At 39.4% G+C, this 16,903-nt stretch overlaps 1 protein-coding gene across 4 annotated transcripts in view; it reads right to left on the reverse strand.

Moving 5' to 3' along the window:
* ADGB (androglobin) overlaps positions 1 to 8,712 on the reverse strand; it is a 101,838-nt gene extending 93,126 nt beyond the window's left edge. For all 4 annotated transcript variants that reach the window (XM_085055612.1, XM_085055613.1, XM_085055611.1 and 1 more), the window contains exon 1: positions 8,481 to 8,712. In XM_085055612.1, the coding sequence (XP_084911738.1) occupies positions 8,481 to 8,542 (62 nt within the window). In that variant the 5' untranslated portion in view covers positions 8,543 to 8,712. The remainder of the gene's footprint in view (positions 1 to 8,480) is intronic.
* Between the last annotated feature and the right edge of the window lie 8,191 nt (positions 8,713 to 16,903).

Raw genomic sequence — 16,903 nt, forward strand, 5'->3', positions numbered from 1 at the left:
GACAGTGCTTTGAGTTTCATGGAAAGAAAAACCTAAAACCAAGATCAGTAGGTAGTACAGTATTTAGTATGATATTGCCATTAGTATATTACTTAATGTTTTCACGCCCGTGAGTCCATGAAGTTTGAAATCCACAGATCAAATAGGCTGAGCTCTCAGGGGTTCATTGTTTTAATTAGAATTAACTAGGAAAATTAATTTGAATACATAGTTTTCTAATTAACATGTAATCTAGTTAATAAAAAATTAAACTTATTGGTCAGCTTATATGCTATTCTAGTATGCTTATCATATTTACCTGGGGAAAAAAACATTATCTCACCACAAAGCATGGAACGAAAAAGAAAGTTAAAGGTAGAAGAGGAAAAAAAGTACCAACAGATTAACTATGTAAAGTTGTACTGCATTCACCCACTGAAAAATCTTAATTAATGAAGCACAGGTGCTGAAAGCAAGAGCTCCATCTTTCTGGCCAGAAAATACTAACATTAAAAATTCTAGGTCTAATTTAGAAAAAATTACTGCCCTCAGAAATACGAGTTACTTACAAAACAGACAACAAAAAACAATAAATGAAAAGTGGTTCTTTCATGCTTAAGAAGGACAATGGAAACTCTTCAGGAACATCTCTAGCTTTAGTTAGGTTAGAATTTAGGTATTAGTACAATAGCACAGTAGCAGTAAAAAACTTCTGAAGAACAATCATGAACCAAAGCATTTCATCCAAATTGAACCTAAGATCACAACACATTTATTCACTAACACTGCTATGTCTGGGGAAGGTATGTATGTGCAGGATGGTACCATTTGCTCATTGTTTCAGATGGTTAAATTTTAAGGTACATAGATACTTTTCCATTCAGTTCTGCAGCTGGATGTCCTGGAATCCTGGGCCATTACAGATTTATGTTTTGTCTGAATTATTTGATAGACCAGGAAATGCCTTCAAAAAGGGATGTCAAAGCATCGTCAGGTTTGTCAGGACAGTAGCTGCAAACTGGAGAAGAACAACTGCTTGTAGCTCAAGATACATCACAGCTCACTCACAGTCTTGTGAAACCTTAACTGGCTTTGGTTAGAAAGGATCTGAACCAAGCTGTTTGAGATTAAACAGCCTCCTGACTTATCGAATATCAGCTTTGTAATAAGAGTATAAAATCTTGTAGTATGTTACCAGTTACAATTGTAAAGCAGTTAATGAATGCAGTGAAGGCTTAAAATTTTTCATATAAATCTTTTCCTTAGGAAGTCTAATGAGTAGCTGTACTGGGTTTGGCTAGGATTGAAGTCAATTTCTTCAGAGTAGCTTGTAGGGGGGATATGTTTTAGATCTGTGTCAATAACACAGCAATATTTCTGTTATTCCTGACTCTGTGACTACAGGAAGTCAAGGCCTTTTCTGCTTCTCACATGGCTCCACCAGCACACAGGCTGGGGGTGCACAAGAAGAGACCAGAGGGAACACAGCCCAGACACCTGACCCCAACTGACCAGAGACTTTCCTTGCCACATATTGTCATGCTGAGCAATAAAAGCTGGGGGCAGAAGAAAGTGGAAGACATTCAGAATAATGACATTTGTCTTCCCAAATCACCATCACATGTGATGGAGCCCTGCTCTCCTGGTTATGGCTACACACCTGCCTGTCCATGGGAAGCAGTGAATGAACTCCTTGTTTTGCTTTGTTTTTCACCTATTAACTTGTCATTATCTCAACCCACAAGTTTTTGCATTTTTACCCAGATTCCTTCCCTCATCCTGCTGGGGAGGAGCTAGCAAGCAGCTGTGTCAGGCAGAGCTGCCAAATGGGGTTAAACCATGACACTTGAAATTACCTGCATTTTTAAAGACAGCCCAGTTGCCAGTAAATGAGGCAGAATTAACCATAACATGGGTACACCTAACCCAAAACCTGCAAAATCAAGGCTAGTATCCTCAATGTCTTTTGTCCAAAATATTCACTCTGTTTCAAGTTTCTAGCAGAAGTTAGTTATAACCACCAAGCCACACTCCTCTCTCACTGTAGCTTATGCACAGTCAGAAACAAGCATAGGCACTTACATACGAGTGTAACTAGCTTTTACAATAACACAGCAACTCCTCTCAAATAAAACATATTTTGCAACATATGTTGCAAGTCAAAGACGTACCACTGGGCTACCCCCTTGGACCACAAACAGGAGGAGTACTGAGTGTGAGAAGGGGTGAACTGCAGCCCAATGTCTTGTCTCAAACACTACTGCAGCTGAAAACTTGCAAGGAGCATAAAGGCAAATCTAGTATATTTTTCAAATACTTTCACAGTCTCTAAGTGTTTTTAGCAAAAGTGCTCAAGCACTTCCTGAGTTTGATGTTGTTGCTATGTATTTACATAATCTTCAGTGAGTTTCTTTTCTGCAGGCTTGTTCCATGATTCCACGTAAATTTTTAGTGCTCATTAAAACTTATATTAACCAACATGAGAAGTCCAGCACAACACTAAAAGCAACTTCAAATCCAATCACCATACTCTTATTCCCAAGTCATTAGTTCTTGCCATTCTCAAATTTCAGCCAATCTAACAAACCCAAAGCATAAAAAATAATCTGGTCAGTCTGTAGTCTCTAAATCACCAAATCTTAAGTATACTTACCTAAGGAACACATGCTGGCAGTAGATAAAACATCAGTCACAAGACATGGCTGAAACCATATCCTAGGCATATGGGAATTGATGAACTAGCAATGCCACTATTTTTTTCTGCTTTTATTGTCCCATCCTTTAATCTTAACAACAAACATTAGGTAATCCTAGGCTTTGGTGCAGTAACCTGCTATTCATTGCAATCAACCAGGCACACAGCTAAACTTAAATAATTTCTTCCAGCCAGTCGAGGTTTCAGCCTGTCTCTTGCTGGTCCTCAAGGATACATCAGCACTAAATACTACTCTCAGTTACTGAGCTCTCTAAAAAGAACTCCAGCACTGTTCTGACCTTCCCTTGTACACATCAGTGACCTCTGTCTGTGCCACAATGACCCCTAAATCACTTGCTTCTCTTGGCACCAAACATTACTCCTCATTTTTGTCCATAATAGCCCAAACCCTAATTGAGATAGATGCTGATGGCATAAGTTTAATTAAGATTGGGCTTGATGGCATAGAGCTTCATCAAATTAACTTTAAAAGCATTTTAATTCATTATCCATTCTTACTAGCCAGAATGTTTTTCAGTGCCACCAAAGGCATCAATTCCTATTCACCATAGCTGTTGAAACCTGGGGAAGATCAAATTCTCAGTAGCCTCTAATGGTGCAATTAAGAAAAGCTATAAGGGCAGCAGTTCTTTTGAGCTCTTCAGCCTGTCATCTCTAGCAACTGCCTAGCTCCTGAAGGGAATTGCTATCTAATTAGAAAGCAATAATGAAGAGAGACCCAATGGAGTATCCTGCACAGACCCAAGGGAAGTCTGGCTAGCAAGTCCAAAGGAATTTTCCTGCCTTCTCCATATGTTTTTGAGGTCCCAATCCAACAATGCAATATATCCACCAATAATCCTGATTGATTTTCCACAGTGCAGATGTACTGTGATGACTGTTCTAAACACTTATGGTGAAAAAAAAGAAGCTTGATCTCACTAGAAATTAAGAAAAGTGATTTTAAGGTGATCAAAATATATTGCACAGATGTTTGTATACATTACTCTCAGAGGATTTCTGCACTAATTTTATCCACAACAAATGAAATTATAACACTGCAATTCTTTTCAGTAAGCACTGACAGTTTCAGGATTTTTTTTAATTTTTTTTTTTTTAATTACCCTTTTTCTTTTTTATATTACTTGTATTTCTATTTGGTATTTTGATCATTAGAGACATACAAAACCAAGTTGCATTTACTATCAGAAAGACAGTATTAATCAAAAGACAAAGTATTTTTAATATTTTTATCCTTGTTACTGTAAGCTTCTTTCTAAAATAAAACAGAAAATCTATCTTGCAAATACCACAAAACACTAAACTGACAAGGCAATGTTTTCTCAGGCAGTCTGCAAGCATACATTTCTCTTTCAAATACAGGGATAGTTGCATTACTTAGGTTCTCACAGATTTACACAAAATTTTTATAGTAATTGTCTCTGTCTCATAAACAGCCTGAACAAGCTGGGTAACAGAACGAACACAAACAGATATCAAAGAGAATCACAGAATATTCTCAGTTGGATTTCACTAGGATCATGAAAGTCCAACTCCTGGCCCCGCACAGGACATCCCAAGAGTCACACCATGTGCCTGAGGGTGTTGTCCAAATGCTCCTTGAGCTCTATCAAGCTTGGTGCTGTGACCACTGCCCTGGGGAACCTGTTCCAGTGCCCAGCCACCCTCTGGTGAAGAACCTTTTCCCGATACCCAGTGTAAACCTCTCCTGACACAGCTTCATGCCATTCCCTTGTGTCCTGTCAGGGGTCACCAGACAGGAGAACAGTGCCTGCCCCTCCTCTCCCCCTCATGAGGAAGCTGTAGACTGCAATGAGGTTTCCCCTCAGTCTCCTCCAGGCTGAACAAACCAAGTGACCTGAGCCACCCCCTGAGGCTTCTCCTCACAGCTGGCCATCCGCACTGTTGTATTCATATTCAATGTGCCATTGGCCAGAACTCCCAGGTCCCTTTCCACACTGCTGCTCTCCAGCATCGTATTCCCCAGTCTGTCCATATATCCAGGGTTGCCCCATCCCAGGTGCAGAATCTGGCACTGGTCTTTGTTAAACTTCATGTGGCTGGTGATTGCCCAGCCCTCTAATTTGCTGAGGTCTCTCTGCAGGGCCTCTCTGCCTTCAAGGGAGTCAACAACTTCTCACAATTTTGCATCACCTGTGAATTTGCTCAGTATCCCTTCCAGTCCTGCGTCCAAATCATTCATGAAGTTGCTAAAGAGCACAGGACCAAGGATAGAGCCCTGTGGAACCCCACTAGTGACAGGTGGCCAGTCTGATGTCACCCCATTCATTATCACCCTTCATGCCCGACCCATGAGCAAGTTGCTCACCCATGATGTCTTTATCCAGCTGTGTGCTGGACATTTTGTCCAGAAGGATACTGTGAGAGATTGTATCAAAAGCTTTACTGAAATCCAAATACCTAACAAGTAATTGTTATCTCTTCAATGAACATAGCTGCAATCTTACAGTGTGGGTATAAGATTTACTTCTAATTTCCACAACCCATTAAAAAAGGATTTGTCAAATTGCCTTTGATAAAACATTTACAACCATTACTAAATGTTGCCTAGTATTAGGAGAAAATCATTACCTGAGAAAACATAGAGAAATCTGTTCAACATAATACCAAACAAAATGAGGACTAAATGCTAAGGTTACACAGTACAGTTGTTTTATCACCATATTTAGCAGTTTTTCTGAACAGTTATGAAGAGCATCAGTACCATTAATTTTATCCCAGAGTAGACTCCTGCAGAACCAGCTCAGTACTCTTCTGGTTGTTCTTGACAGTAATGACACAGATTTAGCCTTATACCAGAAAACTGAATATTCTCTGCATTTGAGGCTAAAACTGTGCTTTCTACTAAACGAATGACATTTGTATCTTGTCCTTGTAGACCTGCAAACACAGAATATCTTTACTGTAATACAGATATTCCTCATTATACAGCATCTTTCCATTTCCAAATAAAGAAAGAACACATGCATCTGACTACTATCAATTGCATTCCCTCCATTCTGACATCACAAATCCTACAATAAGGGGGAAAGCAGGAAAAAATGTGGGCAATTGAAAAAATGAAATACAGCCCCTGTTTTGCATGAATCACCACTGCCTGTAGTTCTATGTTTTGACCATAAGCCTAATCCAAAGAAAAAGCTCCCCATAAACTTTAGCATGCTGTAGATCAAAACTTGAACTGCCTAGCTGCCTGTTGTCTCCCACAGAAATTCTGTAGGACACAAGGAAAAAAAATACTAGAGCTTGACAAGGTCATGTATATAACTGGAAGGATGCACTCAAAAACCTTTCACTAATTGGGTTGTACAATAAAAGAAGTTTGGAGACCACTGGCATATAACATGACTAAAGAAAATAATATGTTTTAATGCTTCAGTCCTTTCAGAGAGACTAAGAATGATAAAATAACTTTCTGACACTGAGTTTGGCGTATAAATTCCAATCCATCTGGGAAACAAGGGCAAGAGAAAAGAAAGGCTATTCGAGATGTTAAAAGTGTTTTCAAGGGGAAAATTTAGTGCCACTGCGTTCAGCTCCCAGCTACCAACAATTTCCAAAACCACCAGGTTTTCAAACAGATCTTTGATGAGAGGGTACTAAGATAAGATGCATTTGGGTTTTCAGCAGGATGAAGATCTTACAGAGACTAAATACTGTAGCAGAATAGAGCATTTAATCAACTCACTTAGAGCAGAAAAGTATGACTGAAAGTATAGCAAGTGCTGAAATCCATTTTTCCACTATTTTATAGCACCATTCTCTACTGCTTCATGACAAAATGGTGCTACTTTTCCAGTAAAATTTTTGTTTCAAGACAAAAAATTATGTACCAAATAGTTTGATAAACTGTCAATAGCCTTCCTTGATTTATATTAATTATCTACAGGATAACAGATGCTAAAGGAAAATCTTTCCTGACAATTTAGTCAAGGCATATCAGGCCACTTGTTGAACTTGGAAAGCCACACATTGACCTAAACCAACATTTTTTCATCCATTCATCCAAAAGGTCTTAGTAACATTTCAGAATGACAAAAAAATAAGTAGAGATATGTTAGTCAGGAAATTAGCATCAGAGCTAGTATAACTTTATATTTTTTTGTGTGACAGATTTCTTGTTTTGCCCTCTTACTCTACCAGCATTTCTTATAATATAAATACTAATTGATCCAAATACAAAGCTAGTTCTGTATACTAAGAGCTGTTCCACCAACTAAGATTTTTTTTTTCCAGAAGTGACATCAACTCTCCACACGCCTGAATACTATTCAGGATAATTAGATGTCATATGGAAATGTATATCACACTGAAACCTTTAGATGCCTACTGCTGAGAGCTATCCCTGTTTACAACAGGTGCACTCTGTATCACAGTGATTTATCACAAGATAAACCCAAAAGACACGCTACAGTTAAAACAAAAGTTAACAAAACCAAAAAGTTAATGAAAGAACAATACAAACTATTTATTCCGTGTTACCATGGCTCTGCATTTTGATCAAGTTATTGTAATATTTTCGGCTACAGAAGAAACAAAATCACTAAGTCACCACTAGGACATCTTCAAGATACTCCACATTATGTAAAATAACTTTATTTTCTCTGACAGCTAAAAACAAAAAATGTCCCTGATGGCTTTAATATCATCAGGGAAATTTTGATAAACTGTTTGAAGTACACAGGAAGGACAGCATGGCCATGGCCAAAACAACAACAACAAAGTTACTAAGCAAAGGGTGCAGTGCCAAGAAGGAACAAGATACTGGCAACAGAAAAGTTATGAAAATGGGAATCAGGGTGCGAAATATAAAATAGAAACATGAAAATATGAAATAAGAGACTACTGTGTAGTAAAGATGGTGTTAACTAGATATGAAATAAACACAACAGGGCATTTAAGATTGATTTCAGGAGAGAAATAAGCGATATAACTAAAACCCTCATTTATGGCAGAAAACAAAAGAAGAAAAGGCCGTAAGCACACACATCAGATACTTTTTCATTTGAATCTGACAGCACCATGCATCCCGGCTTACATTAGGATGAGAAAACTGCTGACACCATAGAAACAGAACTCACAAGTCAAAACAGTGACAGTCAATGTCATTGTTCTCTATTTATTTATCTTTGAAGGAAGAAATAGACATTTACACAGAAATATACAAATTCACACTAAACACCCAGCAAATAGCAAGTAATTTAAAAATAACTCAAGCGATGCTACTTACACAGAATTTTTAAAGAAATTAATAGGAAAAATTCTCTTTTTATCACACTTGCTTTTCTCAAATTCTTTATAACATAAATATTCCAGGCACTGGGAATTGTCTTTCCCTTCTGCAAGTGAAACTGATGTGCTGTAAGAGTCGTTAATCATTTTGCCCTCAAGACTTAGCCAGTTTAGTTCCTCTACCTGCGGAAAACAGGGGATCTGCATTCCCAGAATGACTGTCCTGCACCCCAAGGAGCGCAGGAGCGAGGGAGTACAGCCTCCACATAGGCTGGGCCGCCCGTTTGAACAAACTAACCACCTAAAACAAAAGCCAAGAACAACCAAACCCCACCTCGTCTTTTGAAACCTCTTTTAACGAAGTACCCACACGAGGGAGTGAACTTAGCACGAGTTGTTTGCCCCACACAGCGCTACGGGCCGAGCCGGGGCAGCCTCGGGGGAAGTTTCCATCCGCAGCCCCCCAGGCCGGGCACCGCGCTGTTTACCGGCGCTGGGCAGCCCTCCCTCCCTCTCTCCCCGGGGCTCTCACGTTTTGGAGGTGGCGGTGGTGTGGCTGGAGAGCTCCCTCTTCTTGCCCGCCTTGGCGGCCATGGCCCTGGGTCGGCGCGGCCGCAGCCGCCGCGTTGCCAGGCGACCCCGCGGTGCGGCGGGCAGGTGAGGGCGAGGGGCCAGGCCAGCCCCGGGCCGCTGCGGGATCGAGGGGCCAGAGGAACGGCGGGAAGCGCCTTGAGGGCACTGCTAGGGTAACAAATACTGCCCTAGGAGCTTTTGCGGCAGCTGCAAGGATCTGTCCAAAGAACGTAGTTTGTTTGCTTGCTTGCCGGTGATAATCAATGTGAGAAGCTGTTGAGTCCCTCGAAGGCAGAGAGGCCCTGCAGGGAGAGCTGGACAAATGAGGGGACTGCGCAATCACCACTTGTGTGGAGTTTAACAAGGACCAGAGCCGGGCTCTGCACGTGGGACGAGCAACCCTGGCTGTAGGGACAGAGTGGGAAACAGGCTGGAGAGCCCTGCAGGAAGGGACCTGGGGGCCTGGGCAATGGCAACTTGAGTATGAGTCAGCTCTGCCCTGGCAACCTAGAGACATTTTAGAGCTAGTCTATGCAAGGCTTAATTTTCCTTTTTAATTTCAAATTGAAACAACTAATTAATTCCTGATGTGAAGCCCGTGATTATCAAAGTGAATGCATTTCCACCAAGGTCAGATAAAATTAGCATTAATCTGCTGGGTTTGAATTCAGCAGATAGTTGACTTCAACTTTGCTTATAAACTGACTTTTTCAGATGCATTCCAGAGATTGCATTATTGCTAACAGCTCCTATTTCTAACAACATATTTGCTGTTTCCCAATCTGTAATGAATTATGAAAAATCCTTCATTGAACACAATATACTTTATTCTTATTCAAGCTAAGCCTTTTTCCAATATAAAAATCAATGAAAATCTATTTGTCAAATTGCAGAGGGCAGGAGTAGATGAAAAACAGGAGGAAAAATATGCAGATGTTGCTACATCTAAAGGCTTATTTTAGACAAATGTCAGATCTTGATTTATATCAAGATGACAGGCGGCCAGATATACACTCATAAATTTCAAAGTGGAGAATTCTTCCACAGCTTGGCATTTCCTTCAGCGCTGTGCCCAACAGCATGCATTTTAAATAAGGTACTTTGGGACACTTCTCACTTGAGAGCCAAATAAACATTTCAGTTTTATTTCTTTCTTTTCAAACTGAACAGCTATTCTCTTCATACAATTACGCTATCAAATACTGATTAGGGCATACAGATAAAAATAGCAGAGACAGAGGTGAGTTGAAACATCTGGCTACACCTCTTGAATACCAGCACAGGGCTGTTTACCTCCTCGCCTTGCTGGATGTTGATGCCAACTTGTACTGAGGCTGGAATTTACAGGACTCAGTTTGTGACCCAGAATACAGATTAAAACACCACAAATGGAAATTACAGACTATCTATTCCTCTGAATCCCCTTTCCTTTCCTATACTTATAGAAGAGAGAAAATACTATGGAAAAGTGTCTATGAAACATACATATACATGTAAGAGGCACTTGGGAAAGTTTTCATAGTAGGAAAACTTCCTTCTTGATCCCACTGCAGATGACCAATAAGGTTTGCAGCATCCCAGCAAATAAAACTTTTGTAACACACCTATGTGAAAGACAACATAAAAGTAACAAACTTGAGTGCCTGTAAACATTTTTGGGTGGTAGAGGAGAAAGGACAGAAATCTGAAAAGCATATTTTATTACAGAGTCTTTAATTCTTTGCTCTGTTAAGTGATAGTTACTACATGCAAAGTTCAGACTGGACCTGACCTTTTACATAAAATCCTACAATAAGTTTTTTTGCTAAGAGTGATGGCATTAAAAGCATGTATCTAGGTGCTTTGTAGAGGAATGTAGGGGATCTCAAGTTTTACATCCATCAAGTTGCATCTTTTTATTTATGCAAGAACTTCATTTAGAATTCCATAACCTAAAAGCAATGACAAGGACAGATTGTTTGGAAAGAAAAATTAATCTGAATTTCAAACAAGCTAGTTTTCTAACTGGCGAAGAATCTGTAAGGTCACATCAGCTGTTTCACTGCCCTAATGTCTCAAGCCATGAAGTATATCTGACAGACATTCCCTGAAGGGAAGAAGTTGTTAGGGTAGAGGCAGCCTGACAGAAAATGTGAAATAAATGCACAAAACAACAACACAAGAGCAGTGTCTGTTAGGAAGCCATTAAGATGACAGTAAACAAATACTGAGGTAGCACATACTGGTTAGCTATGGATGGATGACCTTCCGGTTATCATTGTAATAAGACACTATTCAAAACAGGAGTGTCTTTGTTTTTCCCTGAAAGCATCACATCAACAGCCATAGCACATGCAAGTCACTTGCAGGAAAACAGCCTTCTAGTCTGAAATATTTTGCACTTTTTTGTAGCAACACATATTAGTTGGAGAAAGCAGAAAAAGAGTAACTATGAACAGGAACACTACCAAGACCCCTCAAGAGTCTTGGAGCTCAGAGTTTACTCTCATCTGGTTTTACAAAGGGCATGAGGACTGACTCCAGAACAAGACAGTAAAAGTTTTTGCCTTAAGAGAAGACCTGGGAGTGTGGTAGGGGGACATTCTAGACCAGAATGTCTAGAAATAGCTGATAAGTGGGCTAAAGACAATTATTCTTCTCAGAGGGGCCAAGTGACAGGGTTAGAATCAATGTGAGAATTTAAAACAAGAAATTCCTCTTTAAAATAAAACTTAAATTTATTTTTATTTTTAATTACAGTGAATGTGGTCAAAAACTGGAAAAATTTTTCCAACAAGACTGTGGAGTCTTTATCAAACTGGACATGACCAGGAGCAACCTGCTCAAGGTCTGAGCAGAGGTGTAGGACTACATGATCTTCCAAGGCTACTTATAACCTTACCCATTCTGTGGTTCTGTGAAGTTTTCCATGAAAAAAGGGTTAAGGTCAAAATCAGATAGAGGCTTCTGTAAGAAGAGATACTGCATTTTCAAGAATGAGGTTACAACAAAGTCAGGAGATTAAAGGGAAATAAAATGTATTTTGATGTTGTATTTTTCCCCATATCTTTTTATCAAATGATAGGAAAATCTAGGTTATGAAATCAATGCATTTAACAGATAAAAAAATGTTGCCCTTACTTCCACTACTCTCTTTTATCTATTTGCTAAGTGAAAAAGTAGGTGGGAGTGATATAAGGAAGGTACAGGTCACAGAGAAATTGTGAACAGAGGAGGACAGCAGTACATTGGTATTTCATTAAGAGCAGACAGTGAAGGATCAGGAAAAGAGAGAAGGGTGATCAAAAAAAGAGCAATTGTGAGTGGAGAATGGTAATGCCTGAGAAAATGAAAACGCTGAAGTACATGATAAAGCCTGGGAGGAGCAGTCTGTGCACAGAGTCGGGAACAGTCAGTCACTGAGGTAACATAGGCCAGGGAACTGAATTTGAGCAAAACCATCCTCAAACAGATGGACTGAAACTATGCACAGGCAGTTCTATTCTGTTAACTCTTAAGTCAGCCTTAGGCTAGGGAGTAAAGTGGGAAAATGGATTATGAGAGTTTTCCTGGGTAAACTGATGCAATAAGACAAGGTGGGGGAAAAAAAATCACAACCAGCTGCATAACAGTCTTTGCCTAAGCACAGGACTTTCTGCTCACTGCCATTTCAAGAACATCTTATGGTCTCATCTGATCTTGTCAGAGACATAGTTTTTCCAACATTCCAGCCACTCTTGAATTTCACATGGTGCCAGAAAGGACTCTGATGAACCCCACCAAGGTTACTATTTCCACTTACCTTTTTTTCCCAAGTTCTTGATTTGCTAGAGCACCTTTTTATCACATTCTCACGCTATAATCGCACTTTGGAGAAGCATGGACCCAAAATATACCATTAAATATCAGGCAGCTGCCCAAGTCCAATTTAAATATAGCAATACCATCAAGTCCCATGGGGCTGCTCAGGGCACATATTTAGGTCAAAGTGAACTGGGGACCACCACAACTTTGATCATCTCTCCACTCAAATGCAAGGACTTGTATGTACACTTGGGGCAAGTGTATGCTCCAAGAGCAGGCAGCAGAGGAAAATCAAAGTAGCTCAGAGAGCCATACAGAGCCATTGCCTTTCTTTTGTAAATTTACATTTGATGATTCATAACAGGAATATCTATGTCAAAATGAAAGGCTTTCTGTGTTTGATACAGTGTGATAACCCTATTTGAAGTGTGGAGTTAAAGACAATTGTGGTACTCAAACTACTGGAACTGTTACAAAATTGGGATGTAGACAGAGGAAGTAGTATTACCTCTTTAAAAAATTCTTGATATTGCACCAAAAGACACAATGAAATTGTGTCTGTAGCCTAAGGGACAGAAGAATATTTGTTTTTAAAATGAGAATACACAATCTTAATGTAGTGTAAACTACAGAACTGCAGAACCTACTAAATCTCTTAGTACATTGTTTTACTCTAATATTTTGGTTTTTAGAATTAAGAGTGTAACCCTTTCGCAGGAGATTAAAAAAATTAAGTCTTCATGTTCTAAGTAATTCATACTGCAGATCATAGCAAATCCTTTTTAACAGTGATTAACTTTAGGGTGTTTTAAGTGCAATTGCAGTTGTATATGCAGGCTAAAAGCAAAAAGCTATACTATTTAAAAATGCAAAATGTAAGATTGCTGGATAAATATGTTTTAATATAAATGGGATTAACATTCTTCATGGGAAGTTAGAAACAAGATCATAAACTGATGCAAGACATCTTCAAACTTGTTTTTCAAGTCTACCAAACAAAATGGGGTTTTACAGTCAGTTCATCACATGCTGTCTCTGCTGCTCCTTCCTTCTCAGGGGAGGGCTCCTCACATTTGCCCCACTCCAGCATGGGGCCCTTCCCATGGGAGATAATCCTCCAGAAATTTCTCCAACATGAGTTCTTCCCATAGGCTTCATGAGCTGCTCCAGTGTGGGTTCCTTCCATGAGATGCAGTCCTTCAGAGCAGACAGCTCCAGCATGGGTTCCCCACTGGGTCCTAATACCTGACAGAAAAGCTGTTTCAGTGTGGGCCCTTCCCTGAGGCCACAGGTTCCGCCAGGTGCCTGCTCCAGCATGGGCTTCCCACAGGGTCACAGACTCCTTTGGGCATGCACCTGTTCTGCAGAGACATCAACCACAGGCTGCAGGTGGATATGTGCTCCACCATGGATCCTCATGGGCTGCAATAACACATCCTGCCTCACTGTGGTTTTCACCACAGGCTACAGGGGAATGAATGTCAGCTCCAGCACCGGAAGCACCTTTTCTCTCTCCTTCACTGACCTGGGTGCCTGCAGAGCTGTTCTTCTCACATATTCTTACTTCTCTCTTCAGCTGAAGTTGCTGGTTCTTGGTTTTTCTTCCTCCTTTTTAAGTATGTCGTCTCAGAGGTGCTACTAATGTCACTGACAAGCTCAGCACTGTCTCTGTCAGACATGGGGAAGTTCATAGCAGCTTCTGACAGCAGCAACCCCTGTAGCCCACAAACTCCCAAAAGAGCCTGTACATATATCCATAGAAGCATTAACACTGCAACCAGCCAGATACTGTCCAGGGCAAAGAGGCTAGAAGAAATCTTTGTGCACAATACAACTATTTTAGTGTTGTAATGTACTGAATAACTGCTGAATGAGTATAAAATCATGTTTAAGATATAGTCAGTATAAACTGCTCTATCTTGATGGGGTTGAATTTTTGCTACATCAATGCTGAAATAGTACTGCCAATTAAAATTCACTCATTATAACCAAAGATACTTGGACATTATGAACAATGGAAATAAATAATGTGGAACAAATACTATAGCTCCACACCAGTCTACAGGACACTTTTCAAACACAAAAGTTAAAATATTCCCATCTGAATGCAAAAGGTCAAAAGTCACTTATTCTGGATGAATTCTACATACTACTTTGATACATGCCAGTAATGGGCAGAGCAGTTTAGAAAGAGTTAGCAGACTGTCCATACTTCCTTTAATCTTTTAGCCATGAGCTTTGCAATGGGACCAATAATTAGTAGCATAAATTAAGCTTTCAGAAGGGTCATGATAATATACAGGTTAAAAGTTCCCAATTAAAAAAAAAATAAGAAAAAAAGGCAAACCCAAAAGCTTGTATGCTTTATCAAAAGGCTGAGCACTTCATCCTAGAACTTGTGAAGGACAGATAAAACGTTAACAGATAATATTAACACAGCAACACAGAGCTACCATTTACTCCCAGTTACATGGGCAATAAGATCAGGAATCTGTATTTTAACTTCATTTAGAGTTCAGGCCAAATGACAATTTACCCAGTGTAAGTGGGTAATTTACCCAGAGAGTAAGTGTGGTGATCTCACATCTTTGCAACAGAATGAAGGAACCAATAGAGATGCTGGTCCTGTACTTGTACACTTAGCAAGCAGGCTAGAAAAGGAAGGGTTTTTTTGTTCTTGGAGCAGAAAGCATTTGGTATGTAGACAAACTGAAATGATAAAATAACCATCTATTAGAATTTAATCATATGAGTATGAAAGCTACATAGGATGTCTAAGTGAGAAGTTTTCACTGAACGTATGCTGTATTAGGTAGTGATAGAAGAGGCCGGAATCATGTATTTAAAAATATTCCAAGTACTTCTGTAAAAGTAAACAAAACTCTAGAGCTTGGAAACACTGATTTTTCTAGTACTGCAGTTAAGATATATCAGAAAATCCTATACTGAAAAAAGTCACTGTTTACTCTCACTCCTTTCTAGTTTTCTCAGCAATTGAAATGCATCATTAAGGTTTTTAAATGAGCAGCCACTGACTTTGCATTTGCTGCACAGACATAATGCCCAACTACAACCCAAGAATATATTCCATCTCCAGCCTGCACAAAATCAGTAGATGGAAACGTGCCAGGAAATACATTTGACTGAGGCACTGATTCAGATCTTTGCTTAAATTTTTAATCTTAAAACTGTCCTTTAAATACAGGGACTAGGAAGTCATGTACTTGAACATTTAAGACTGACATATTTGAGACTGCAAGAGAATGCAATAAAATAGAACAGGGCCTTAGTTTATCTGATTGAAGTGAATTCTCACCTTACTGTATATTCTGTACAGGTGAAACAAACTGACACTTCTTAGAACATATTTGCCTGAAGTTACATTGTGTCTGTCTTCCACATATTTTTCCAAACCAAAGTTTTTGTGTTAATTAAGATAGAGCTTCATGACTGGTTTAACTGACCTAAACACATCTCCATGAACTGCAGTGCCATTTCCCTCTACCAGGGAGATGCTACCATTTCCTTCCTCAGGCCAGTCTTCTCTTATAGTTTCTTGTTCTGACTGGATCAGATTTCCTGATCCACCTGCTCAGTCTCAAACATCACAATGCTCCCTTCTCCACAGAGGGATGGTAAGAATGCAGTTTGTAGCAATAAGGAAGACTAGCTTTCTATTAAAGATCAAATTCTTTTCCTCAGACAAGTGAAAGAAGATTTGAGGGAAGGAAAAAGACTCCATCACACAGGTAGAAAATATTCTTTTTATACTACTGGCCTCAGTAGTGACAACCTGTATCAAAACCAGTACATTCCACCAGTTTGATGGTCATGGCCATTCTACATTCCTGCAGAGGTTTAGAAAAAGCTATGTACAGAACAAGGAAAGGGCTTAAATATAGCAGCAATAATTCTTCAAGCAAAAATTTAGACATTCATGAAAATGACCCGTGTATGATTACATTGTCAGTGATAGGATGCAGATGAGATTCATGCATTCAGGTAGAGTCACAAAGCTTGAGTTTGGTCTCCAGTTTGCTATTGAATTTAAACACTAAAACAGAAAAATCCACTATAGCTGGGGAAGCTGCCTGTGGAGGTAAACTAGGCATTTAAATTTGTGCAACTTTAATTAAAGTTTAAACACTGTACAGTGGAGATTAAACATCTGATCAAAAGTGATTTTACAGTCTAAATGGAATTGTTCAAGTGATTGAACAGGAAGATTATGGTAGTTTAAACTCTTGAGGTCAGTCAGGCATTGAAACAACTTTCCCAGGGCCATACAGTCTCCACTGCTGGAGGTTAAGAGCAGACCACATGAACACCAAAGCACCGTGCTATGACCTTGCTTGGAGAAAGACATTGTCTTAGTAGGCATACTAAGATCCCTTTCATCTGAATTATCCAAGGATCCTAAGCTAAATAAACTCAGTTTTAGATTATGCCAAGCCTTACTGTGGTAATTTAAAATAAGCCTTTAACATAGCAGATAACTAGAAGATAAAGTTGTCTTCAAATGTCAATGAAAGCATTTGAGTGTAGGGTGGAACATATGTGAGGATTTATGTTCTCAAAAGCATACACCAACAACACACA

Source organism: Lichenostomus cassidix, chromosome 3 (assembly GCF_008360975.1).
Source record: "Lichenostomus cassidix isolate B80296 chromosome 3, HeHo_3.0, whole genome shotgun sequence".
Lineage (NCBI taxonomy): Eukaryota > Metazoa > Chordata > Aves > Passeriformes > Meliphagidae > Lichenostomus > Lichenostomus cassidix.